The 25,665-nt window shown below is 54.3% G+C and overlaps 5 protein-coding genes across 5 annotated transcripts; all 5 read left to right on the forward strand.

Annotated features, from left to right (window-relative positions):
- Positions 1–1,000: 1,000 nt before the first annotated feature.
- Positions 1,001–3,591, forward strand: PV07_09452 (uncharacterized protein). The gene is made up of 2 exons (XM_016396712.1): positions 1,001–2,019; positions 2,080–3,591. Exons 1-2 carry the CDS (start codon positions 1,150–1,152, stop codon positions 3,013–3,015), a joined length of 1,806 nt encoding a protein of 601 aa, XP_016246568.1. The 5' UTR covers positions 1,001–1,149; the 3' UTR covers positions 3,016–3,591.
- Positions 3,592–13,114: 9,523 nt separating this feature from the next.
- On the forward strand, positions 13,115–15,005 carry PV07_09453 (uncharacterized protein; the record flags this gene model as incomplete). The annotated part of the gene is made up of 4 exons (XM_016396713.1): positions 13,115–13,303; positions 13,356–13,750; positions 13,808–14,404; positions 14,456–15,005. The coding sequence occupies exons 1-4, from the start codon at positions 13,169–13,171 to the stop codon at positions 15,003–15,005; spliced, it is 1,677 nt and encodes a 558-aa protein (XP_016246569.1). The 5' UTR covers positions 13,115–13,168.
- A 4,147-nt stretch (positions 15,006–19,152) lies between these two features.
- On the forward strand, positions 19,153–20,064 carry PV07_09454 (uncharacterized protein). Its single transcript, XM_016396714.1, has one exon. It carries the CDS (start codon positions 19,251–19,253, stop codon positions 19,959–19,961), a length of 711 nt encoding a protein of 236 aa, XP_016246570.1. The 5' UTR covers positions 19,153–19,250; the 3' UTR covers positions 19,962–20,064.
- A 1,205-nt stretch (positions 20,065–21,269) lies between these two features.
- On the forward strand, positions 21,270–22,691 carry PV07_09455 (uncharacterized protein; the record flags this gene model as incomplete). The annotated part of the gene is made up of 2 exons (XM_016396715.1): positions 21,270–21,589; positions 21,644–22,691. 2 exons carry the CDS (start codon positions 21,270–21,272, stop codon positions 22,689–22,691), a joined length of 1,368 nt encoding a protein of 455 aa, XP_016246571.1.
- Positions 22,692–22,885: 194 nt separating this feature from the next.
- PV07_09456 (uncharacterized protein) lies at positions 22,886–24,612 on the forward strand. Its single transcript, XM_016396716.1, has 3 exons — positions 22,886–23,248; positions 23,302–23,696; positions 23,751–24,612. Exons 1-3 carry the CDS (start codon positions 23,093–23,095, stop codon positions 24,010–24,012), a joined length of 813 nt encoding a protein of 270 aa, XP_016246572.1. The 5' UTR covers positions 22,886–23,092; the 3' UTR covers positions 24,013–24,612.
- Positions 24,613–25,665: the final 1,053 nt, after the last annotated feature.

Genomic DNA, 25,665 nt, shown 5'->3' on the forward strand with positions numbered 1-25,665 from the left:
TCCGACGGCTTTCCGTGCTCCGGCTCCAGTCGTTTTCATTGTTCGTGAGCTGGGGTTTGCCCAGAGGTTGCCGAGACGATCAAATTTCGGGGTGTCGGGAACGAAAACAACGCGAAATCATAATAATGCGAAGCCGGGCCAGCCGGGAAGGGTTCAATGAAATCCCTTCTCCTCCCGTTTCCTTCATTTCAACGTTGTATCGTCTCATGTGTGTTTGAGATCAGTGGAGATGAGATCGGACTCGACTTGGGCTCGAGCTCGACTATCAGGCCGGTTTGCTGCCCGCGAGAGGGGAATGACAAAGATGGTCACGGGTAAATAAATGGGTGCTCTGCCCCCGTCAAAGAATCCAGCAGTAAATTCAGTGGCAAAGGGAAGACAAAGCCTACAAGATTGTCTCTAGGATTGAAGGACTGCCTTGAGGCGAGATCATCATTTCTGAATGGTGAGTATATGTCTCAGCAAATGGTGCACCCAGTTGAGGAGCAAGACTTGGAAGATGGCGAAGCTGAGGACCCTTTATCCCAAGACAAAGAACACTGAGGCTGGACGTTCTCGTATACAGGACCTTCGAGGTAACATGCTGCAAGGAGCTCTTTGATTTCGAAAGAGCCGTCCGAGGCTATGGACGGCATACAGACGTCAATGCAACAAAGCACATAGCATCAGGTTTACTAAATCGAGACTATGGCAATAGCAGTCGGGGAAGCTCTTACAGAACCCTTATTCGTTGGATACATGCATCTTTCTCTATACTTTGCCCCGGACGCAACCTGCGAATACACCATCTTTAAGCCCAGCTATACTATGGAATCTAGACGTCAATGAAGAATACAGTCTTCCACCCTCCCCTGCTCCTCTGGCCAATCAGAGCCCATGCGATATCCGTGGGTCTCTCGGCCTGCCGCAGCCAATCAAAAGCCACGGACCAACACACTTCTCGTATATCAATAAATTGCAGATAACGATACGATCTTAACATCAAAGACTTTGCACCTCGCCCGTCTCTGTAGCGAGCATCACTCGCCCATTTACAAGACTGGGAGACGAGTCCTAGACAATACTCTCTGACTGTGACACACACACACACCGGCAATAACTGACGATCCACAAAGGGGACAGAGCTGCTCCATCTCATAATGCCAGAACATGCCGAGGAAGACTACAGGTTGTTGGACTTGCCGAGCGCGCAAGAAACGGTGTGACGATGGCCGGCCCTGCTGTTCCTCTTGTACACTGCGTGCCATAACCTGCTATGGGTACGACGAGAAGCCACAATGGATGGATGGTGGCGAGGCCGAGAAGACTGTCATGGAAGGCATCAAACGTCAGATCAAAGAGAGCTACAGACGTCGGCGCTCCAGAGGTTCTGGGATCAAGTCTCGCCATGTCAGGCGCGAAATCGCTCCGAGCACATTCGATCCGTCGTCGCCATCGTCGGTGTGGCCCCAGGATAAGCCCACGCCGTCAGATAACAGCACAGTTCCTTCCCATCATCAGCAAGGCCCGAATTGGGGAAATCCAGACCGGTTCAGCGCATACCTTGTTGCGCGCATCGCAAGGACTGAGCCACAGAGCCCAAACACCTCCGGCCCCGTATCGGACCGCAACCAATCAGTCTCTGCCTCCCCGAGTCGAGACCTGAGTACCCGGATCCCGTTTGACGAAGAAGAGCTCAATCTGGTCATGTACTACCTCGACCACATATTTCCCAGGCTGTCCCCGTATTTCAAACACTACGCAGGAGACACCGGCAGAGGCTGGCTTCTCAATCTGTTTTTGCGGACGAAACCACTGTGCAATGCCGCCGTCTGCCTGAGTGCATGCGACAAGGCCCAGTTCGTGCTGGGACCGCTTAGCGACATTCCGCAGCCATACCATGAGCTGGAGATGCAGCATTTGCGGAGCGTGGCAGATATGCGCGACCATCTCGATCAGCTATCCAAAAAGACGGGCGCCAGCCAGATGGCGGCAGGCGTGGAGGCCCTTGCCTGTATCATACATTTGATTTTCTTCGAGGTTCGTTTCACCCGCGTCATTCGCTGTTACTCTGGTGTGGCCCTGACTGACAATGTCCAGCTTTGGATTCCACGAAAGGGACTTATGAGCGATTGGGTCATGCACTTGGATGCAGCCAGCGCTCTGCTGTCCTCTCTCGACGTTTCGCCGCTCCCTTCTGAAGAATCCCCGATCTCCGAGACGTTGGAAGTCTCCCATCCTCACGAATACGAGGCCCAATGCAAATTCCCGACCGAGTTTCTGTCCGAAGGAGAACAATTGGCTTTCGACTTCTTTCTCGACTTCTACATCTATTGTTTCATCAACGCCACAGCGAGCCTGGGACTCACACCACAATCTGCGCAGTCGATTCGCAGAGTCCGCGCCTTGTGCCATCAAAATCCGGCCAGGCTGTGGGACAGACGGGGATGCGAAGACTGGGTCCTGCTCACGCTCCTCGACATTGCCATTCTCCGGGACTGGAAGCAGAAGTCCTCCCGCGCCGGGACCCTGAGCCTCCGAGAATTGAACCGCCGTGCCGAGATCATCGAGAGCCGGCTTCACGAGGGCGTGGCAAAGTTCGCCGGCCCCTTCTCCCCCTCGACTTTTGCCGCCGTGGACGAGGAAAAACGCATGGTCACAAACATCTACGTCAACGGCGCGCTGGTATTTCTCCACGTCGTGGTGTCAGGCTTCTACCCCAACATCCCCGAGATACGGCAGAGCGTCTTGCGGACGCTGCAGGCGCTCGAATACATGCGCGAGCACTCGGCGATCAATTTTCCATCCTGGCCGTACTGTGTTGCCGGTTGCCTGGCCCTGGAGTCGGAGTATTCCCGCTTCCGCGCCCTGGTGCCCCCTTTCGAGAAGGGCAAACATCCCTTGGTGCTGTCAAAGTGGACGCTGGAAATCATAGAGGAGTGTTGGAAGACTCGGGCATCGCAGCCCGAAGGAGAAGAGTCCTGTAGTTGGGTGACAGCTATGAACCATCTGGGGACCCGACTGCTACTTCTATAAATCCCCTTCACCAAAAAAACAACAACAACAGCCCGGTGCGCAATGACTCAGGAGCTCTTCTGCTTGACGGCCAGAGCCGTGGAAATCAGCTCCACTATTCCAAGGATCTTTTCCTCTTGAAGTCTGCGTCCGACGAGCTGCAAGCCGACTGGCGTGCCTTGTTGAACTTCTGGGTCGTCTTTTTTGGCAAAAGGAAGTTGATCGTTAGCAAGGTTTCAACCTGCAACACCACACCAATGTCCGGGGCCTACTCACACTCTTCCCAGGTTTTCTTGTCCAGGTCATTCAAGGGCTGGTAGTCCTTGTCGAAGGTGTCAACCGTCTTGTCGACTTTGGTGACCGGGAAGACGACGGATGTATAGTCGAGGGTGTTAACCCAAGGAGTATAACCTGGGGAAGCGTAAGCAGTCAGTTCCTGGGCCACAAAGTGACGAATCGAAAACCGGAGGATCCAGCACATACCAACGTGCATTGCCTTCTCGAATTGAAGCGCGGCAAAGGGCGCGACTGGTGTCAGGATCGCGTCCACCGGTCTGCCAGACTCGGTTTGCTTGGCGGTGCTGTTCCAGTACTCCATGTACTCCTGTTGATATTGCCGGAGCTTGAGATTAATTTCCCAGACCTTATCGATCGTCTTAGGCGTCCCAGCCTGTTCGCCATAGAATTCCTTGACCCGGTCTTGGAGAGGCTCACCGGAGAGCCCGATGTGATGCCATATGTCAACCCCGGAATCGGCGGTGAAGGCTTCAAACTGTTTCCCATGGTCAGAGCCAGATCTATGCAAACGATGTCTCCGAAAGCAATCGACCACTTACAGCCAGTTCGATGGCCCTCGTGTGCGACGGCGGCTTCCATTCCACGACATCGTGGCCCATTTCGAGGATCAGCTCTTTAACCGTCTCAAATGCCCTGCGGACGGCGGGCTGGGGATCCACCACGCCGTCGGTCGGCAGCAGCCCAAACGTGAGCTTGCTGCCGTCCGCAGGTAGCGGAGAGCACAGCTCATCCCTCCAGGGCATTTCCACCACTGCGGGGTCGTGGAGCCATGGTTCCTGGCTCAATACCGACCGAAGCATCAACTTCAGTGCTCCGGGAGATGAGGCTATCGGCCCACAAACGGATGGGATTGTGTTCTGCCCGGGCATGCTGTTGGCGGCGCCCGCGTATGGGAGACGACCGAATGAGGGTCTGATGCCATAGAGCCCGTTGAAAGCAGAGGGGATCCTGGGGATGATGGAATAAGCTGGGACCATCTCTCGAAAATCATCCGGTAGCCATTCTTACCTTATGCTTCCTCCAATGTCTGTGCCAAAGCCTATGGGACTTCCTCGCATGCCGACGAGGGCCCCTTCGCCGCCAGAGCTACCACCGCAGCTCATGAGACGATTGTGGGGGTTCAAGGTAAACCCGACGATGTTGTTCCACGTGAGGCCGCTCATCACGGTATGTGGGAGGCTTGTCTTGCAAAACGGCACCGCTCCGAGGGCCTTGGCCTCGCGGACCAGTTCGCTGTCGAAGTTTTTCTCCTTCCCCGTGCCCTTGACGCCTTCAAAAGTGTCAATCCACCCGACATATCCCATGGTCGTCTCCACGCCCTTGACGTGGAATTGGTCCTTGAAGCTGACGGGGAGTCCATGGAGCGGACCCGTCGGGCCATTCGCAGCCGCGAATGCCGCATCCAGTTCTTTGGCTCGCTCAATCGCCAGGTCAAAGAATATTTCGTGGAGGCAATTCGTCTGTTCAACGGCGAGGATTTAGTCAACCCAGCCGGATGCACACACACCGAAGATGGGTGATACCAACCAACTGATGGGCCAGCGCTGCTCGATGGCAGAAGGCCGTCACGACCTCGACAGCCGTCCATTTCCCTGTCGTAGTGTGTTCCGTGATCCGGACCGCGTCGCTCTCGGTGATCTCGACTTCTCGCGGAGACAGGAATTGCTGCACGTAGGCACCGGTGACATCCTTCTGATCGGCGGGCGAGGGGAGCGGGGAGGCCAGTCGCCATTCCGGTGGAATAGCCGCCAATATCGACTCTCGCTTCTTCTGCGCGCGTTCTTGCCAGGTCGAAGCCATGGTGATGCAAGATACCAAAAAGATAGCGACGCGTGCAGGAAGGGATGTTTGAGAGGCAGTGGTGAGGGGATTCTTTATGGTGTTGTCGGTGTTGTAGCATATATTATGTTTCCCAGGTCCAGACCTTGGAGAAATTCAGGTCTTGGGCGACTCACAATTCCGCGCCATGGCACGAGGAGATGGGCGCGGTCGAGGGATGGATGATTCATTCCGTGCCTGGGGAAAGCGCACCTCCTCGCTAGGCCACTGACTCTGATAACGTTTGTTTTCTTGTCTTGCATATCGGCATCGATAGAACAATTCCCTTCTTGTTTTGGGACGCGCTGAATGTTCTAGATCAGCGTATGAGAAATCCTTCTGGCCGTTTTGGCAGAGAAACGGACGAAATGCCACGGGTGGCGTCTTGAGGCTTGATAATTGCCGTGCTCGCATACGGGGTGCCCCATAGCACTAAGAGATACGAAGACCGGAGACACGCTGCCCCTGGGTCTCGGGCTGGCCAATGATCTGGCAGTGTTGAAGAGATACTCAACGGCGGGAAACCAGGGGGGTAGGCGCGGTTGAATCCAACGGCGGCAACGTCTGCATACTCGTATTATCTGTCGCCCTTCTCTATTGATCCTGCTGTGATCGACGCCAGACTATCGACTTGCATGAAGGAGATATCCGTAACCGTTTTGCGAGATTCTGTCACTCGCATGGGAAGAACCAGAAGTATCTCTTATCTTCAAAGCCCAGACAGACGGCACAGTTGACTCCAAGGTCGAAGGGACCCCTCTTGTTCTGGGTTCCTTATCTCTCGCTCCGTGCGAGGGATAGAGATATAAAAATGGGCGACATGGAGGTCGGTCTCGCGAGGCCCTCATCTCACTCAACGACGAACCATCGAACCCTCCCGAGCTGCCACCATCGTCTGCGTGTCGCATATCCAGATCCCGTCACCGGCTCGCCATGTCGACATATTCCGTTGGACCAGAGCTGAAAGTGCTGAGCCCCGGCATTGGCTATGGCATCATTGCTGGGATTGGCGCGGTCTTCTGCCTGGTCATGATCCTGACGACCAAGTTCCAGAACCGCTACTTCGCCTTCTCCACCAAACAGTCCGAGGAGTTCAACACGGCGTCCCGAAATGTCAAGCCCGGTCTCATTGTGGCAGGGATTGTGTCTGCGTGGACCTGGTCTGCAACGCTGCTCACGAGCTCCACCTTCGCATACTCGTTCGGTATCTCAGGGCCAATGTGGTATGCTGCCCTCGGTTCGTCGCAGGTGATATTGTTCGCCCTGCTCTCGCTCAGGGTCAAAAGAGATGTACCGGGAGCACATACGTTTCCGGAGATTGTTCTGTCTCGCCATGGCAAAGGTGGGTCATTAGCTGGCAGTTGCATATCAACCAACAGACTAACAAACATGCAGTGGCTCACGGCATCTATACGTTCTTCGGATGGGTCGTTAACATGTGTAAGTTCCCCTCTGCGAACGCATATGGGCACCTCAACATTTGAAGAACTCTTCGCTAACCTCTTGTTACCTTTTCGAATCACAGTCGTTGGTGCTACACTGGTGCTAGGAGGATCACAGGTACTGGCGGGACTCTCAGGCGTCAATGTCTATGCAGCTTGTTTTATTGTAAGTCATCGAAGTGAACAGCATGGACATATTACTCACACGCCTCATCACGCAGATCCCCATCGCTGTCGCCGCCTACGTTATCCAAGGTGGACTTCGAAGCACCTTTGTGGCCGACTACCTACACACTGTGATTCTCTTTGTGGCAATCTTCATCTTTGCCTTTACGCTGTACACCTCAGATGACTACACCGGCAGCCCGGGAAAGGTCTACGATCTCCTGGTCGAGGCTTCGAAGCAGACTCCCCTTGCTGGAAACCGTCATGGCTCGTGGCTCACGTTTCAATCCTCCACCGGCATCAAGTTCGCCGCTGTCATCTTCCTCGGCAGTTTCTCGACGGTCTGGCTCGACCAGGCGTACTGGCAGCGCGCGATTGCTTCGAAGCCAGAGACCAGCGTGAAAGCATACCTCTTAGGCGGGGTAAGTGCCCATTGAAGGGTCCTTCGACTTCTGTTGGCTCAAATGAAAGATTTGGTTGCTAATTCTCAAGGACAGTTGGCGTGGTATGGGATTCCATACGGATTTGCAACGGTCATGGGCCTAGGCGCTGTCGCGTTGACCGGCTCCCCATCCTTCCCAACCTACCCTAACCCTCTCAATGCAGCGCAGGTCGGAGGAGGCTTTGCAGCGCCAGCCACAGCAATCGCTCTGATGGGCAAGAATGGAGCAGCCTTGATGCTGCTGCTCCTGTTCATGGCAGTCACCTCGGCAGCATCAGCCGAGCTTATTGCTGTGTCCTCGCTTTGGACATTTGATGTCTATAAGCTCTATATCAACCCCTCGGCCTCGTCCTCCAAGCTGGTCACTCAGGCCCATTACGGCATTGTGGCGTACTCTTTGATACTGGCGGCCTTCTGCTGCGCCCTGAGTGCCAGTGGCATCGACATCACCTGGATTCTGACCGTGGGTGGCGTCCTTGTGGGAGGAGGCGGCATTCCCCTAGGACTTATCGTTCTGTTCCCGTCGAGAATGTCAACCGCGGCAGCTATCGGGGCTCCGCTGATCGCCTCGCCGCTGGGGCTCACCGCTTGGTTTGTCACGACACATATCCGCTCCGGAACGATCAATGCTGTGACCACAGGCGACCTCACCAATGCCTTGGTCGGTAGTGCCACTGCCTGCGGTACTGGAGCGGTCGTGGCGGTGGTCTTCTCCCTCCTCTTCCCGTACAAATACACCTCGACGGATCCCGCGCATATCGCCCGCGTGCAAAAGATTCAGGGCACCACAACCCTCCACGGCCGTGAGGTACTCACAGAGTTAAACCCCAGCACGGCACCCACCGTAGGGGACGAGAAACTAGGCGAGACCAAGGCCGAACAATCCACAATTGCCCCGGTATCGACGAGCACCTCCCAACCCGGCGCCGGTGCTGCCACAGGCAACGACGTCGTCGACTACCTCCTAGCCAACCACATCGAGCCGCTGGATCTCAAGGCGTACCAGCGCGCCCGCCGCCTGGCCTACTGAGGCTGCGGGGTCTTCTTCGTGCTGGCCATCGTGCTGTTCCCCTTCACCTTTTTCGGGACCGGGTACATCTTCACCAAGGCCGCCTTCACGGGCTGGGTCGTCGTCAGCTTCATCTGGGTCTTCTTCAGCGCCATCGCCTGCATCCTCTGGCCCGTGCTGGAAAGCTACCCGACCTTGCGGGACATGACGAGAATGCTCCTCCGAGACACGTTCGACCGCAAGGCCAACGAAGAGGCGGTGGCGCATTCGGCGCCCGTGGAGCAGCGCGAATTTAGTTCCCCGGCTTAGAGGGAGCGACTTCAGATCAAGGGGATCTGATTTGCGTGCGTCGGTGATGAATAGAGGCCATACATGGACAGTGGGTGATGGGGCATAGAAAAAAAGTCTTTCTCGCGCGAGTCCGAGACCAGGAGGAGATGAGACCATTCAAATTATAATGGGGGAGGGCACCCAGCTGGGTTAAACGAAGACAGGAGTGAAGGAAAGAAAGATACAAAACAAGGGAGTCGACACCGCTCTCGTTCCCTCTTCCCTTTTCCTGTCAGCAGCCTCGAGTGCTAAGTAAAAGCAGCTTGACAGATTCTCGAATGTAGTTAGTGTGTGCATCGGTGCTCATATGTGTTCATGCTCCTCCCTCTTTCCTTCGACGAAGATACATAAGACTCCGACTCTGCCAACTTTGCTTGCTAAAGGGTATCAACAGACCCCTCCAGAGTAAACCAAATCACATCCTCGCGAACTGCTCCGGCATCCTGGAAACCGACGTGACGGGGATAAAGTTGCCATCGCGGGGGAGGACATCGCTCCTGCTCCTGCGCTCGGGCGCCGCCTCCTCGGCGACATGGCGCCTCATGTCGTACAGGTTCATCTCGTCGACGGTCAGCTTGCCCGTGGCGACCGCGGCCGCGTACCCGATCCTCTGGCTGGAGAAGCCGATGCGCTCGGTGATGTCCTCGCGCGCGCGGGCGCTGGCGGCCTGCACGCGGGTGGCGCGGGGCTTGCGGACGCGCTCGTAGAGGTCCAGGCCGGCGGCGACGTCGGCGGCGGCCGCGGACGCGTAGGTGTACTCCCGGCCGAAGATCAGGCCCAGCGCCGCGGCGTCCTCAAGGGCCTGGCACGCCCCCTGGCTCTGGTCCGGGAGCATTGGGTGCGCGGCGTCGCCGAGCAGGCACGTCCGGCCGGCCGTCCAGCGCGGATACGGCTCGTGCACGAACAGCCGCCATGGCCGGATGTCCCTGGCCTCCCGGAACAGAGCCAGCAGCCGCGCGTCGAGGTCCGGGAACGGCGCGAGCAGGTCGTCCACGCTGGCCGCGTGGTTCCACCCCTCCGAGGCGTGGTCGGACTTGGCGGTTGGGAAGAAGCAGTAGAAGCTGTTGACCTCCCCGGCTCGGCACGGCGAGTAGACGATCTTCTCGATCCCCTCGCCGCCCCAGAACTCGATCGCCCGGTTGCCCGTCAGGTCGAGCAGGCCGAGCCGCGCGACCTCGCTGGCCTCGATCACGCAGTGGTAGCAGGTCGAGGTGGACTGTTTGCGGGTTGGGATTATCCCCAAGGTGCGCCGGACGGCGGACTGTGGCACGTTAGAGATGCACTGGGGCCATGTTGTTTGGGAGAGAAAGAGTGAACTCACGCCAATCCCGTCGGCTCCGACGATCATGTCGTGCTGTGCAACGACCCCATTCTCGAACGTCACGATTCCTCTTTCGTGGTCGATCTCCTTGCATTTATGGTCCAACCGCAATCTCGCTGGAGTCCCTTCGCCGAGACCGGTGGCCGAGTCCATGAGCATCTCGTGCATGTTGACTCGATGGAACATGTTGTAGACCTGCAACCAATCCAGTAAGTCAAAGGCTCTTTCTGTTGACTACCCCCGAACTCGACAAGAGACTTACCCAGCCCCATTGATCCTTGTAGTCGGACAGGTCGTAGACGCTCTGCACGGCGCCCGTCTTCCAGTCGTGGCGGATCAACTTCTGCAACACCACCGTCTTGCCGAGGGAGATGTCGACGTTCCACTCTTCCAGCCACCGGGTGCCGTTGGCGGCACAACTGATCGACGCCCCGACCTCTCCAGCAAAGTGAGCCTGCTCGTAAATGGTCACGGTGTGGCCTGCTCGACGTAGAGATGTTGCTGCCGCCAGGCCCCCTTTCCCCGTGTTAGAATACACTTCAAGTACCGTAGTCTCTTGAGTCTATCGCACTCACCAATGCCGCCGCCGATAACAGCGACGTCCAACGGCTTCCAACCTTCCGCCATATGGTGTGAGGATCGGTGATTCTTGTGTGTCGTATGCAGCCAGGCGTCTTGGGCAATGAGGGCTTAGATTGCGCGATCAGAGGAGAGACTTGTTGTGCGTTCGAGCCTTCTTGACCTGTGCCAGTGAACCGCCGTCCAGTATTTCAAATTTCCCAATGTCCCATATGCCGTCATTGACGCCGTTAGGTTCTTATGCCCTGATAAGAACCCAAGACATTTTCTCTCGGGACGCCTCATTGATTGGCGCCATAGCCGTTCCACAGGGTCGCATGGACGTGGTAACAAATGCTTGATTTGGCAAGAAAGATGGCCGGTGTCCGTTTGGTACCGCAACAAGGTTGTCGTTTGGTGGCCTCTTAGGTGAGAGGTTGCGTGGTGTCTGATGCTAGTTGGGTGTCTGACCTCGAGACTGGCAACACCATTCGTCCATTTGTCGGGTAATGCACCAGTGCGCTGCCCGCCACCCGCGCATCTGTTGTTCATCAGCAAAAGCGGCTTAGTCTGACACCCAGCTTCAGTACCGTATGCACGACCACGAGATCTACTTGGACGTGTCAGACCGAAACAACTCCTGTGCGTCGGATATGGGCGTTGGGGTTGCGGAGAAGTGTATCATGAGGAGTTGGCTGTTCGACTGAGTGTCCGAGCGGAGTGACGCCGGGGCTTTTCCGCGCTGTACACACATCAGCGTCGTGGAAGTTGGTTGATTCCTGGAGGAATCTCCTTGTTGAAGAGGTCAGAATATAGTCAAACATCCATATAAGAAAGCAGCCAGTCATCTTCACATCGAGAGTCCTTGCGTTCAGAGTCCTATTGAATTCCAAAATGCTCGGTAAAGTGGCCCTCGAAGAAGCATTCGCGTTGCCCCGATTTGCGGAGAGAACACGATGGTGGGCATCGATGTTCGCGGTGAATCCGGACAAGCATGCCCGCGAGATGACCGACATCAACGACATCCGGATCCAGTACATGGACAAGTACGGAGTAGGGTACCAGATCCTGTCGTACACGGCTCCTGGGGTCCAGGACGTCTTTGACAGGAAGGAAGCAGAGGCGTTAGCGACTGAGATCAATGACTACCTCGCATCGACGATCAAGGCTCATCCAGACAGGTTTGGAGCGTTCGCGTATGTCTTTCCTCCAGATTTTGTGCGTGAACAAGTGTTAACCATCTCCTTAGAACGCTGTCTATGCATGACCCAAAACAGGCAGCAGATGAGCTTCGACGCTGTGTCACGCAATATGGATTCAAGGGTGCGCTGGTCAACGACACTCAACGCACAGGCCCTGATGGAGACGACATGATCTTTTATGACTCGGCGGAATGGGACGGGTTCTGGTCGACGGTGACTGAACTGGACGTCCCATTCTATCTGCATCCTCGCAATCCCACTGGCACCATGTATGAGAAGCTGTGGGCGGCGAGGAAATGGCTCGTCGGTCCTCCCCTGAGTTTTGCCCAAGGGGTCAGTCTGCATCTTCTGGGGATGGTGACGAACGGTGTCTTCGACCGGCATCCTAAGCTCCAAGTGGTCATCGGGCACCTGGGCGAGCACATCCCCTTCGACATGTGGCGTATCAACCACTGGTTCGAAGACGTCAAGAAGCCCCTGGGGCTGAAGGAGACATGCAAGAAGACGATCCGCGAATACTTTGCCCAGAACATCTGGATCACCACCAGCGGGCACTTTTCGACGCCGACGCTGCATTTCTGCCTCAACGAGATCGGCGCGGATCGGATCCTGTTTTCGATCGACTATCCCTTTGAGAAGTTTGAAGATGCGTGCGAGTGGTACGACAATGCCGAGATCAACGAGGTCGACCGAAGGAAGATTGGCAAGGACAATGCGAGGAAGTTGTTCAAGCTGCCCGAGTTCAAGGACTGCGATGTCTGAAGTTGGTGATTGGTTCTTTGGAGGCTCTTCTGGATGCGGCCTAGGTTAGTGGTTAGGTAGCTCTTTGGGCCTCGAGCCCCAAGGCTTTAACTAGAATCAGCCCCCGGGGGAATCTCCACGATGCCCATCAACCCCGCAGAAGCCTTATCTTGCTTATCCTTTAACTAAGGCTGGAGTGGGCCCTAGTCTCAAGCCCTAATAGTGTCGTGCTTATCTGTTCGTTCCACCAACGCCACGAGAATAATGACTCTTGTCCTTACCTACACTATCTAACAACATCCTTCCCAATCACCATCAATGCCTACAACATGAAGAGAGATGCCTCGTCCCAAGGTCCGTCCTGAGGATCGACAGCGGTCCGCCAAAGCATGTCTACCCTGTAAGGCCTCGAAGAAACGCTGCAACGCTCAACAACCATGCTCCAACTGTGTAAGGCGAAGAACGCCGTCGTCCTGTCGTTATCTGGAATCGAGTCATGCCAGGCATCAGTCTCAGACTCCGTATAGTCAGCCAGAAGTGCTCCGAGCATCGGTACATGAGTCCAACCGGGTTGTGGCGAGGCCTGAGTATGGCGCATCAGCACCCAGAGATGCGGCGACACATGTTCCCCGTGCAGTTAATTCAGCCCCGCGCGACTCGTCGGCATCAACTAGCCAGAGGCTCACGGGAGGCCGAATGCTTCTCAATTCGAAGGGAGAAAAAGGTATGAGATTGCTTAGTTGCCGCTGAGAGAGCTTCGAAAACTGAGGCGCTGGTGGTCTAGTCTACATTGGAGGATTCGCCTCGCTGTCATTTTTGCAGTTTCTTCGCCAGACCATCAGGCAGCAAATGGGCCCCTCGCTCTTCACGGAAAATACCCGTCGCCATGTCATGCTAGAGGCCACCAGTCCCGAAGACACAAGCAACAACTTCGTCGAAGACGAACACCAGAAACGAGCCATGATCGACGTCTACTTTGTTGCTGTAAGTTGCGTCGGGCGGTGGCCAAGGATAAAGAGATTGCTCACAACAATAGACCAACGGAATGCTAGACCTATTTTCTCGAGAAGAAGTTGAGGCATATTCTGCAACGGTGGACACCCCAAGTGCCGAGAAACGCGAATACATGACGGCTGCACTCGACCTCATGGTTGCCATTGGAGCGCAATGCCGAGCAGCAGATCAGTTCGATCGTCAGTATGCCGTAAGACTCTTTTCCAGAGCACAGAAAACCGCTCTCGCCAGCGGACTCGAGGACCCCTGTCTTGACATGGTTCGTTGTTTCCTGCTCATGACCTTCTACATGCTGGGAGCCTGTCGAAGGAACGCCGCCTTTATGTACATGGGAATTGCCAGTCAGGCTGCCTCTGCTCTAGGCCTCCATGTCACCGAACAATATCGTCATTTCAATGCTTCAGATCAAAGCGTGCGGTAAGTCACATTCCAGCGTCCGCATTCTTGATCCGTTTGTCCTGCTGACTGCGATAGGCTGCGCACGCTGAGGAGCCTTCGAGTCCTGGATGTGATGTATTGTTCGATTCTCGGGAGACCTTATTCAACAGGCGCAATCAGAACCGACCACGTCACACCGAACAGTGGCGACGTCGAGACAAGCAGTCCCCGCCAGCTCAGATTGAATGCAAGCTTCCGGGTCTGCACCATTATCGCGCAGATCACACAGCGCCTTGACTGTGACGGTTCTATGGGTCTGAGCACTGCCGAGGAGTTTCTGAAGCGCCTCCAGGAATGGAGTGTCAGTCTTCCGGATGACATGCGGCAGTTCAAGAAGCCGGTCGACCAACCCTTGGCGCTGTCGGAGCAGGAACAAATGATAGGGAATATTCACGTCTCCTGTGTTTATTATTTTGCTGTGATGCTCGTGACCCGGCCCTTTTTGATTTCACATCTGATGCAACAATTGACCGGGAATGCAGGCGATGGCTCCGTCACTATAGCAACCCCTGACGCGCAGGCGAATGTGATTGATGTGGCCCAGGCCTGCATTGATTCCGCAATTCTCATGGCCAATATGTGCTACGAGGCCCTCCAGTCTGGCATTCTGCTCAAACAGATGTGCATAATGAAGTAAGGAGCCGACACCCTGCCCCTTGGGCTGATGTAGGCTGACTTTCCCAGGGCGTGGGTCTTCGCCGCCGGCCTGGTGCTGGGATTCTCCATGTTCGCGCAGGGTGAATCCCGCTTCGACATGGACGACGCGTTCAACAACGCGCGCGAGGTCCTCCGGAATCTCTCCATCCACAGCCCGCAGGCAGAGCACTACTACGAGATCCTCAGCGGCTTCGCCGACGTCATCCAACGACACCGCCAGCATCTCTCGCGCGAGAGGCGCCGCTCCAAGAATAAATATGTCGACCAGATCTTGGCGCTGGATGCCAGTCCGAGTGCCGGCGGATCGCACTCGACTTCCTCTCCGCGGACGCCATTGTCCACCGACCACGGCATCGGACCTCTAAGCACTGCAATACCGGGCGGAAGTGAAACAGGAGGTGGTGTTCTTGGGACTGACTTTGACTTTAATGGACCACTGCAGATGGCGGATTATAGCCAGTGGCCGCTGGAAAACGGGGGCGGCTTTGACTTTGGCATGTTCGGCTGGGACAACTTTGCCATGCAAATTTCCGAGAACTTTTCCTTCGACAACGAGCCAGCTTGGGGTGTCACTTGAAAAGCATGCTGCTGTTGGTTTCGGAATTACAGAAATACTCTCCATGAAAGCATTCCAGAAGGACACCGGGGTTTTCTTAGCATACTTGAACTTTATCATATGCTCTCTATTATAGTGAGTGACCACGGTTGCCGATAGCCTCCACGAACTAGAAAGTTACCCCATCACGACGAGGTGCGAAGATCATTCGAGATCTGTATGAATCATATTAAATGACAATGCCTCACTCCTGCCTTACAAGCATCGAATCGCGGTATGACAGGGACAGTATATGGGCCTGTGTATACTTGAAGAGTAATTCATTTCCCAATCACCTGCGCCTGCATTCTACGACTGAGATTACCAGAACAAAAAGGATAGCTATCACCGCGCGCAATCGTCACTCGTATCCCTAGAACTTCAGTGTTGGAACATGCTCCAAAAAAAAATGGCTCTGCTTTTGCAGAGCCTGGTTTTCGGCGCAGTTTGGGAATAAGTCGACAAGTGGCAAGATTCATGGAGTCGTACCCTCAAAACGAGTAGTCTAAAGAGGGCCGCTCTCATTCTGCAGAAATGCTAGATCCCGGTCTCAGATTGCACTCCATTACTTGCCCGAGAGCTTCAGGATTGGGCAGGTCTATAGAGACCAAGATGCTCTGTCTGAAGATTGAAGGGTGGAATGCAAAATCCCGGTCATGCTATTCTGTTGAACAGATTGGAAGTCACTTTTCGAACGCGATTATGCATCCAAACCTCTTCTTCAATGGCACAGGCTTGTAGTGCGCGAGTTTTAGTATGTATTGGGGATCTCCTCGTCGAATAGCCGGCTCTTTGTTGCGTCGCCTTGTCCTTGGAACGCATCTCTCTTCCATATTTGATAGATCTTGCAAGGAGGCCAGAGAGGGTGACCATCGTTGAAACCGTGCGCGGTGCTCCAGTGTCGCGTCCTGTCTTTCCACGTTTTCCCAAAGCCCAGGGAGCCTTGCGGCGGAATGTTTGGGGCGCTCCCTTGCTCCACCCGGAACGTGTCGTCGAGATTCCTCATTCGGCGATTTTGGCCAATTTAAGAACGCACCATACCGGTTGCATTCAGACCAAGTCACTCACCACCTCCTTCATCCTTCTACCACGCACAGCGACTCCTTACTTCTTCTCCTACTCCGCGCGAATCCCTTTCATTTCCCTGGCCCCAGAGGCACAAAAGAAATACCCAGCGCAGAGGAAGCAAAATGGCGACATCCCCAACTCTGCCGTACTTTTCGCCACCAGACCAGCTCCCGGCCCCGCTGCCCACCGTCACCGAGATCATAGCCGCGACGCAATTCATGGATAATGCTCGATGCGAGCTACACCGCAACGTCGTCCGAGTCGGGGAACACTTTGTTGTCAAGTTCGGGCGGCGCATCCGTCTCCAGGAAGGCGAAAACATGCTCTTCATCCAGCAGAGTACAAGCCTGGGTGTTCCGACCGTCTATTCGCTTTTTCACGACGAAGCGACCGGTAACAACTTCATCATCCAGGAATACATCGCAGGTCAGACAAGTATTGGGGAAAGGCGAATCAAAGCGACAAGGAGGCAGTCGTCACCCAGCTCCGGCATTACTTTGACGAACTCCGCAGTCTCCCATCACCTGGCTATTTCGGTGGCGTATGGCGAAAACCCATCCTCGATGGTTATGTAACAGGTGGACCAACGGCTCCGCACGTTCCGCCATGCGATACAGAGAAGCAATGGGTCGACACCATGATTCGACGCGCCGAGGCCTCGTACCCCATTGAACCACCTGTACGATCGGAGCTTACCAAGCGTATGATCTACTCGATCTTCCAAGGCCATAACTCTGTCTTCACACATGGCGATCTTCATCCGTCGAACATCCTCCTCCGCGACGATAACACGATTGTGGTAATCGACTGGGCGTACTCGGGCTGGCATCCAAGCTACGTGGAGTACTGCAACATCATGCTGGTTATGAGCTTTGAGACCGATTGGGCTCTGTGGATATCGCGGTTTCTCGATGAATATGTTGGTGAGTCGAGTTGGATGCACGATATTCGTGGGTGGATGATGCGGGGTGGAGTGGCGGCATGGAGTTGATACTACCTTGGACACGGGCAGTAGTACTGCGCGCAGCGGCAGGCGCTCGTGATGTTGGACAAAATACAAAGAGCGAAAAGGACAGCCTTCCATTACTCTGCAACATAGGTGTCGAGATCGACATTCTTACAAAGCCCTCCGTACCTCCCCTTACTCGCAGACCTCTCTCTAGAGGTTGTCTCCGTCCTTGGTACCGAATCAAAGTTGGGATCTCGCAAGCCCAGCCGCCAATATCAACGCTCTCCAAGTCAGAAAGGAGTACCAGGGGTCGAGACAGGGGGCGAAAGTGCCAGGGTTGAGATCGTGGCCCAAGACATTGATTGGTGCCATCGGTACTAATTTTCAAACCGTTAGCCTTGAGGGTACTGGCCCAAGGAAGTGCAGGAAGACCTCCATGTGGCGCGCTTACCTCAAGGTAGGTTCCATAGCGCCTTGCCACCTCCGTGCCTTCAGATAGTCGAGGGCTATTGCTCTCCAGATAGTGTATGCAAGCGTTGAGAGATCCTCGTTCTTGGTCCCCACGTTCCAGCAGCGCACCATTTCGAGACAATGGACATATAGCCTGTCTTGGGAGAAACTTGAGCTGGTGACAGTTGGTGAAGGGGCCCCCGCGAACGTACATCAGGGTGTTTGCCCGTCTGCATGCTCGCCTTGAAATGGTGACCAATCTAGTTCATCCCAGGAAGCTCAATGTCTCGGAGCTGGAAAATGTGGTATCATCCCTGATGGTGTTGTACGGGGATCGAATTCGTTAGCATACACGTGCTAGAACCCGTAGAGGCCTATCTAGAACCGTTTGATAGGAAGGGTTTTCTGTTCGCGGCCCTGTCTCACTCTGCCACCAACAACACATCAACCAAACCAAACGCTGGAGGAAGGTATATAGTTAACAGGTCAGAATCGACAGCAGGACGATCTACAGGACGTCGCGGGAACAGTAAACAAGGAAGAATAGAAGGCCGAAGGCACAGCTAGCGAAGCTACGGAAGCGGGCGTTTTCAAAGCCTTGAAATGCCGGAAATTGAGAATGCAGGGCCCGCGTTGCAGGTCCCCTTCTGCAGGTTCACAGCTGTACTTACACCGCTCAGGGCCCAGCTCAGGGCTCGCCAAGCCATTTGTGATTTTCTTCCACCCTTTTGGGTTGACAGCGGTGCCGCCATCCATATCTTCAAACAAAACCTCCTACTCTTCCATTCGATGGGAGAGAATTGGTAAGGAGGAACGTTTCGCCTCTCGAATTTTCAAATTCTAGTGTACAGATATTTATCAGCCGCATCAGATCGGTGACTGAGGGCTGATAAAAAAAACAGAGATCGAGAATGTGTCACTTGATTGAGTACAGTGACCGGAAGCCAGTCCAAAACGAGGCTGTCTCCATCGACGTTTTCGAGTAAGCATTGCTTGGTCGATGGGAGCTGGTATTCCCAGGGCAGAAGGCACGTCGTCCAGAATGACCTTCCTACGCGCCTGGTGCCTAACTCTATCGGGAAGGTTAGACGGCTCCACTGCAATAGTGCACTGCCACGACCACACATTCCCAGTAGTTATGTGCCATCAATCAATGGAATAGATCAATTGCAAGAACATGTTGGTTACAGCACACGCAACTATGACACCAGCACGGGAGACCAGAAATAGGCCCTTTTCTAGAACAGTTAAGCCTCGAGCCAACCCCTTGAAAATGATGGGTGCCTTCGATGCCTCGACGATATTGTGAGCCTGCCCAAATGTATACCAGCCTTATGCGGTGGAGGCAGGTGTGGGCCCGAGTTCCATCGTTGAAACTAGCTAGCCATGATGTATTCTGCTGAGGATACTGATCAGCGGTATATACACCCGGGATGAGGTTCGTCCGAGTTCCACATTTCCGCATCTGGCATCATAGCCTGAACTGGAAGTATGGGCTCAATCGGGTTTGCTCCACATACAATTCGCATCTCTATTTCGAAACATACGCTCGCAAGACCTGGATTGATTTATCAGCAAACGTGCTGGATAGTGAGTGTTGCTCTTCTGGTGCGACTATATATTCTTGCGAGGGAACAGCACCATCGCCTCTCGCTGGAGCACCAAGCAACACTCAAACGGCAGGCGTCTTCGTGCTCTGTTCAGTCAATTTCACACAATACTTCCCCGTAACCCAATTTCAACGGCTCAGAATCGGAATCATGGCTCCCTTCCACATCGGCGCGCTGGTGTACAACTACCAGGCAATCGACGTCATCGGTCCTTTTGATTTACTCAACTCTTCTGGGAAGGCTCTCCTCAACGCCATGAGCTTCTTCATCCCCATCGACAAAAAGGTCCTCTCCGACGCCCCCGAGTTCGTGTTCCACCACATCGGCGAGACTCTCGACCCCGTTCACCTGCTCACCAGTTCCGTCACCATCGTGCCCAACACCACCGTCGAAGACTGTCCGGATTTGGATGCCCTCCTCATCGGCGGCCCCAACGTCGCCGACTTCGAGCTTTCCCCGAAGTATGCCGATTTCATTCGCCGCCACGTCGCCGCCGGCAAGCTACTCTTCACGATCTGCACCGGCGCCGGTGTGGTGGCGTCGACCGGAGCCCTTGACGGACGAACCGCCACAATCAACAACCAAGAATTCCACTGGACGAAGAAGCAGTACCCCAAGGTCAACTGGACCAAGGACAAGAAATGGGTGGTCGACGGAAACATTTGGACGGGCAGCGGTGCCGTGGCGGGCATGGACATGATCGCCCATTGGATCAAGGAGAATTATGGCTTGGATGTGATGACGCAGGGAACGAGTGGGCTGGACTACGAGCCGAGGGATATTGATGGGGCATTTGATACCGTGTTGAAGCAGAGGTATGATGCTAGTGGGAAGCGCTTGCCTGCGCACATATTCCCGTGATCGACCGCCAAGTCAAGTCGGCAGCAACTAGGTATTCTAGAAGCTAGAGAAGACCAGTGAACGTGTCAGCCGATCTCTGTAAACAAAATTTCTTTGTTCCCCGCGTACGTTGATACCGTTTCAAGCTTTCATCTGCTTCTTCGGTCACATTAGAGCATCGGTCCCAAGACGGGCGGTCGATTCAGTGGTCTCTGCTCGTCGGCTATGCAGACTGGCGATGGCCGTTAACGAGAGGAAGGACCATTTGCCTAAAACAGCTGAGCTAGCTAGTCTTCAATATTATTGAGGTGCTTGCATTAGCACTTACCAGAAAATAGCTGTTAAGAGGCATAATGGCGACACTCAATCCGAGACCGACCAAATGAAAGTGCGAAAATAAAAGTCATTCCTGTCGATTATATTTCTGGGCAGTACAGTAGTCTGCGCTATGGCTACCATGTAAGCCCCTCCAGAGCTATAACTGGATTCGCGATTCCTGTTCCCAAGTCATCCATATACACAAATGCCCCTTCCCTCCAACTCAGTAGTGAGAACTAAGTTCGGCCAATAGGAGTTGGCTGAGGCAGTGGCAGATGAATTCGAGCACTCCCATGTTGATATTTCTTCATCTTCATTTTCAGCCGTCTGCGTCGCTGGCAGCCACTTACACGAGGCTTCTCAATTGAAAGGATATGCAAAGTCCGGAACGAAATGTTGAGTACGAGACGAGGGTCGGACATTTAGGACGGTTAGAAGAGAGTTGATAGCCTTCTGATGTGTCTTGCTTTAAATCCGAGCAAACTTCACTGAGAGATTTGGAGTTTGATTTAGTTGTCGTCGGCATCTGGATGCGAGAAGTAACCGACTCCAGTGCGGGGGGCCGGTGCGGTCGTCAAGCGCCATCCTGATCAGTCGCAGAGGCTATTTCGGAACGACCTGGTTGGATACAATAAGTCCGCCCGAAAGTCCGGCCGGCCAGCCTCGTGCTGGTTGGGCCCTACGAGAGAAGGTCGTCCTTATCCAGTATTGATCGTTCTCGCTTCGATCGAGGCGGAGATCGACAGGGGTGTGTACTGCACCATAAGGAAAATGTATTGACCGCCGGAAAAAAACAAAATCAGAGTTTGAGTGGCGCCGACGTTGACCCTCGGAGTTAGCTATATCGCCAGCGTGAGTGTCGGTGAGGTGCTTAATATCGAACGGAGGTATGATCAGAATGATGCAAAGACTGCCATACTCTCCCATCCGTTATAAAAAGAGAGAGTGTCAAAGGTTCGGTGGTCAGCTGGGATTGATCACAACACTGCCGAGACATTATCGTTTACCAACATGGAAGTCCCGAAGACTCCTCACTCTTGGATTCCATCATGGTGTCGCTGGGAGACCGACAACCCGCCGCCATTGACCATGAGGCTGAACATTCTGTACGCCTGCGCGGCGGGTTTCACTTCAGCCAACCTCTATTACAGCTACCCCATCTTACATATTCTGGCCAAGGACTTCAATACCACGCAAACGGGAGTCGCGAGTATACCTGCATTGGCACAAGCCGGAGACGCCACCGGCCTCCTCTTGATTCTTCCGCTGGCCGACTTCCTCCCACGGAGGACCTTCACCATTACCTTGTTGTCTTTGTCGATGGCATTTTGGTATGTTGGCGGAATGGCCTCCACCCACCAAGAAAGTCGCTGACCGTTATACAGGATTGGCCTCTGTGTGACCACAGACCTGACTGTTTTCCTCGTTCTCACCTATCTTTCCGCCCTCTTCACAGGTATCACCCAAATCATGCTCCCTCTGGTGGCTGAGCTCTCGCGTGCGGAGAAACGTGCGTTCAATATCTCGATTGTCGCCGCAGGCCCGACACTTTCCATTCTGCTGGCGCGTATATTGTCGGGGATCGTCGCAAACTATACATCCTGGCGGAATGTGTACTGGCTGGCCTTGGGTTTACAGGGAGGCGTGCTCCTTGCCCTGTGGCTATTCATGCCGGACTATCCCGCCATCAACCCAACACCTGCACTGAAGATTGTGAAGACTTACCCCAAAATCCTATGGACAATCGTGACCATGTATTGGAAACACGCAGTTCTCGTTCAAGCAGCACTTCTCTCGTACTGCACCTTTTTCTGCGTGTCTTCGTTCTGGACCACCCTCACCTTCTTGTTGAGCGAGGCCCCCTATCGCTATAGCACCACCATCATTGGCATCTTTGGTCTGGTCGGCGCCGCAACCATGGTCTTGGGCCCGCTTTACAGCACGTTCATCATCAAGCCGCTCGGACAACCTCTCTTCTCCGCGATCGTCGGCAAATGCGTGAGCTTGATTGGGATCGTAGTCGGGACGTTTGCCGGTAGATACAATGTCGCCGGCCCGATCATCCAAGCTTTGTTGCTCGATGCAGGGCTGATGATTGTGCAAATCTCAAACAGGATGGCTATTCACCCGTGCGAACCGAAGGGAGGGAACAGAATCAATACAGCATTCGTTAGCGTGCTCTACCTGGGACAGTTGAGTGGAACCAAGGCAGGAAACCTGATGTATGAGCAGCATGGAGGATGGCTTGCAAGTGGTGGTCTCAGCATTGCTGTTATTGCGTTCAGCTATGTTGTTGCGCTGCTGAGAGGACCCCATGAGACTGGTTGGATTGGCTGGAGCGGTGGATGGAGGCTGAAGCCGGATGTCAAGAGGCCAGAGGAAGATCCAGAAGCAGTAAATGGACGGCTTGCGGAGGAAGTGAAAGATGGGTGAGAGATGATGATGCTAGGCGCGACTTACTCATCCGCCGTGTTAGTTAAGCGGCACGATGCCTAGACTGGGACATCGTGTCCTTATCACTGGTGCATTGCGGACGCAGCCGGTGCCCATATGCGGGGCATCGCCGTTCCGCCACTGCAGCTCAAGTCGCGTTCAATTGAAGGCTGCATTTTCCACCCTTGCGCCATCGCGTGCGGCGTTGCAGCTGTCCATAGAAAAAAGTGCCATGAAGTTACGGTGAAACTGTCCTCTACTCATTTTTCGAAGGTGAAGCTGTCCCTTTCTCTTTCTCTTTGACACTTGGTTTCCTCCTGTTGCTCCGAGAATATCAAGACCTCCCAATCTCGTCAACCGGCCCCTTCCCCTCCTCTCATTGACTCCTCACCGCCGCAACCATGGCCGAACTGTACCCCGACCTTAAGGACCGACCTGTCAAGGAGACCGTCTGCCTCTTCGACGTCGATGGCACTCTCACACCTGCGAGACAGTCTGTGTCTGCTGAGATGCTGAAAACCTTGTCCAACCTGAGACACAAGTGCGCAATTGGCTTCGTACGTGAGCCCATCAGTGGAGAGGGGTGCCGATGGAACTGACCCTTAAATAGGTTGGAGGTTCAGACCTCGCTAAACAGCAGGAGCAGTTGGGCACTCCGTCTCTTCCTGTCACCACCCTCTTTGACTTCTGCTTCGCCGAGAATGGCCTCACAGCCTATCGCCTGGGCAAGCCGTTGGCCTCTCACTCCTTCATCCAGTGGCTTGGAGAAGAGAAATACCAAAAGCTGGCCAAATTCTGTCTGAGATACCTCTCCGAGCTTGAGGATCTCCCTCGCATGCGTGGAACCTTCATCGAATTCCGAAATGGCATGATCAACGTCAGCCCGGTTGGTCGTAATGCCAGCAAGGCAGAAAGAGACGAGTTTGAGGCGTGGGACAAAAAGAGCAAATGCAGACCTCAGATGATTGAGGCGATTCAGAAGGAATTCCCCGATTTGGGACTCACGTACGGGCACTTTTGGGAATATCCTCGTTTGCGTTAAGCTGACATACACTCCAGATACTCGATCGGCGGCCAAATCTCCTTCGATGTCTTCCCCACAGGATGGGACAAGACTTACTGCCTGCAACATATCGAGGCTGAAGCAGATTCCAGCAAGGGTCTGTCTGGCATCCACTACAAGAACATCCATTTCTTCGGAGACAAGGCCTTCAAGGGAGGCAACGACTGGGAAATCTACAGCGACCCTCGAACCATTGGTCATTCTGTGAAGGGGCCGGAGGATACCATCGCCCAGCTCAAGGAGATCTTTGACGTCTGACTGGCAGCGCGCCTCTGATAAGCAAGACGAGGATTCCCTCTTCTCGCCCAGCACTCGGCTTTTGTGTGTTTTGACTCGGATCATACACTTTCTTTAGGGATTGGGAGCGACGACACAGAGAGCATCCAGGGTTAGAAAGATTCCATGGATCAAAAATGGATTGAATCAACAGACATAGAGGGATAGACCAAATGGTTTCACGCCGTAAGTGGATGGCTTGAGATAAGATCGAAGGGATCGAAAGATCGATTTCACCAATTGAGTCTTGAGGTGATTTTTCTTCGTGGTCCAACTTTTGCTTGAGCACTGCCTGGAGAGCTGATGAGAGTCCTCCCTGTCACTCACGCCCTCTCCCACACACACTTTTCTCACAGCACACGGCGTGAATCATTTGATCCTTCTCCCTAGTCCCACGACGCTCATCGTTCTGGGGCACCACTAATCCGTTGTTGAATGTCCCTTGGTCCCTTCAAAACTCAGACGCCTCGCTCTTCGGCACTACATTACATCCACCATCGCCACCTCGGTCGTCCGTGTATATGCGTCACGCTATTCGAACGAGCTTCAACGCCATTCCACGTTGGGCTCATTGCTCTCCCACAGGAGAACGCAGCAGCTGCAGGAAAATCTCCTGCCGAATTGGGCTGTTACCGCCGCTGCTTTTGGGCGCCGACTTCCCTCGATGCCAAGAATGCTACTGTATAGAAACTACGCCAATCAAGGATTAGTGTGTACTCCCTTCCGTTATGCGACGACCACCTGCGAGCACAACTAGGCCAACCATTTAAATGTTGGCCCTCAATATCAAGTATAACATTGCTCGGCGAGAGATGGTCCTGCAGCTCTTTATTTGTGCTTGAACTGCTGATGCTGCTCCTTGTACTGTCTTAGAATGCCTTACGGCGTTTCTGCCACCCTTGCCACTATCTTGAACCCGCTTACTTTGCCTTCATTCCCAAGCGGCACACCTTCTTCCAACATTCCAAGCAAACCTTTGCTGACAAGCCTCACAGGGTGCGGCCGCAACTTTCCCTGCCTCGCCAAAGTCTCCGTGAGCCCTGTGAACATCTTCGCGAACTCAAATTGCTCCCGATTCGGCGGATAATACTTCCCGAACTTGTCAAATGCCTCGCCCGCAAAGGTCACCAGCACACTGAAGCTGTGCTTCACGTCCTTCCGCGGGATGTCGTTGAAGAGGATCGTTCCGTACTTCTTGTCCGCGCCGGGGTCGGTGGAGAGAGCCGTCATGCAGATCTCGACGCCCTCGGCGGAGCCAATCGTGTCCCAGACTAGCTTCAGCCGACCCTTGGTGTATTCGCGGATCTGTTCGCCACAGGTCGGGTCGGTATAGTCGAACACGGCCTCGGCGCCGCGGGATTTGCAGAGGTCAAAGTTGCGAGGCGAGCAGGTTGTTAGGACAGCATAACCGGCTCTAGCATCAAGGCATCAGCGATTAGGTGCGTCTTTTGGATCGACTCCTCATTCCACGACGCGGACAGTGGGCGGTCAGAGGGAAACTCACAGGCTGCAATACTGAATAGCCAACGTCCCCGCCGACGAACTCCCGCCGTAGATCAAAACATACTCCTTTTCCTTTCCAATTCCTACAACATCGTCGTCGACGCTAGGCAATCTCAGCTTCATCTCCTGAAA

The sequence above is a fragment of the Cladophialophora immunda genome, assembly GCF_000835495.1.
Source record: "Cladophialophora immunda strain CBS 83496 unplaced genomic scaffold supercont1.5, whole genome shotgun sequence".
In the NCBI taxonomy this organism is placed as follows: domain Eukaryota; kingdom Fungi; phylum Ascomycota; class Eurotiomycetes; order Chaetothyriales; family Herpotrichiellaceae; genus Cladophialophora; species Cladophialophora immunda.

Excerpts from the sequence above, each read along its gene's own strand:
- PV07_09456 (XM_016396716.1), top strand. The coding sequence starts at position 23,093 with ATGGCCGAACTGTACCCCGACCTTAAGGACCGACCTGTCAAGGAGACC. Across the intron at positions 23,249-23,301 it reads ACAAGTGCGCAATTGGCTTC|GTTGGAGGTTCAGACCTCGC; the intron begins GTACGTGAGCCC and ends ACCCTTAAATAG. Across the intron at positions 23,697-23,750 it reads TTCCCCGATTTGGGACTCAC|ATACTCGATCGGCGGCCAAA; the intron begins GTACGGGCACTT and ends CATACACTCCAG.
- PV07_09452 (XM_016396712.1), top strand. The coding sequence starts at position 1,150 with ATGCCGAGGAAGACTACAGGTTGTTGGACTTGCCGAGCGCGCAAGAAA. Across the intron at positions 2,020-2,079 it reads TACATTTGATTTTCTTCGAG|CTTTGGATTCCACGAAAGGG; the intron begins GTTCGTTTCACC and ends GACAATGTCCAG.
- PV07_09454 (XM_016396714.1), top strand. The coding sequence starts at position 19,251 with ATGGCTCCCTTCCACATCGGCGCGCTGGTGTACAACTACCAGGCAATC.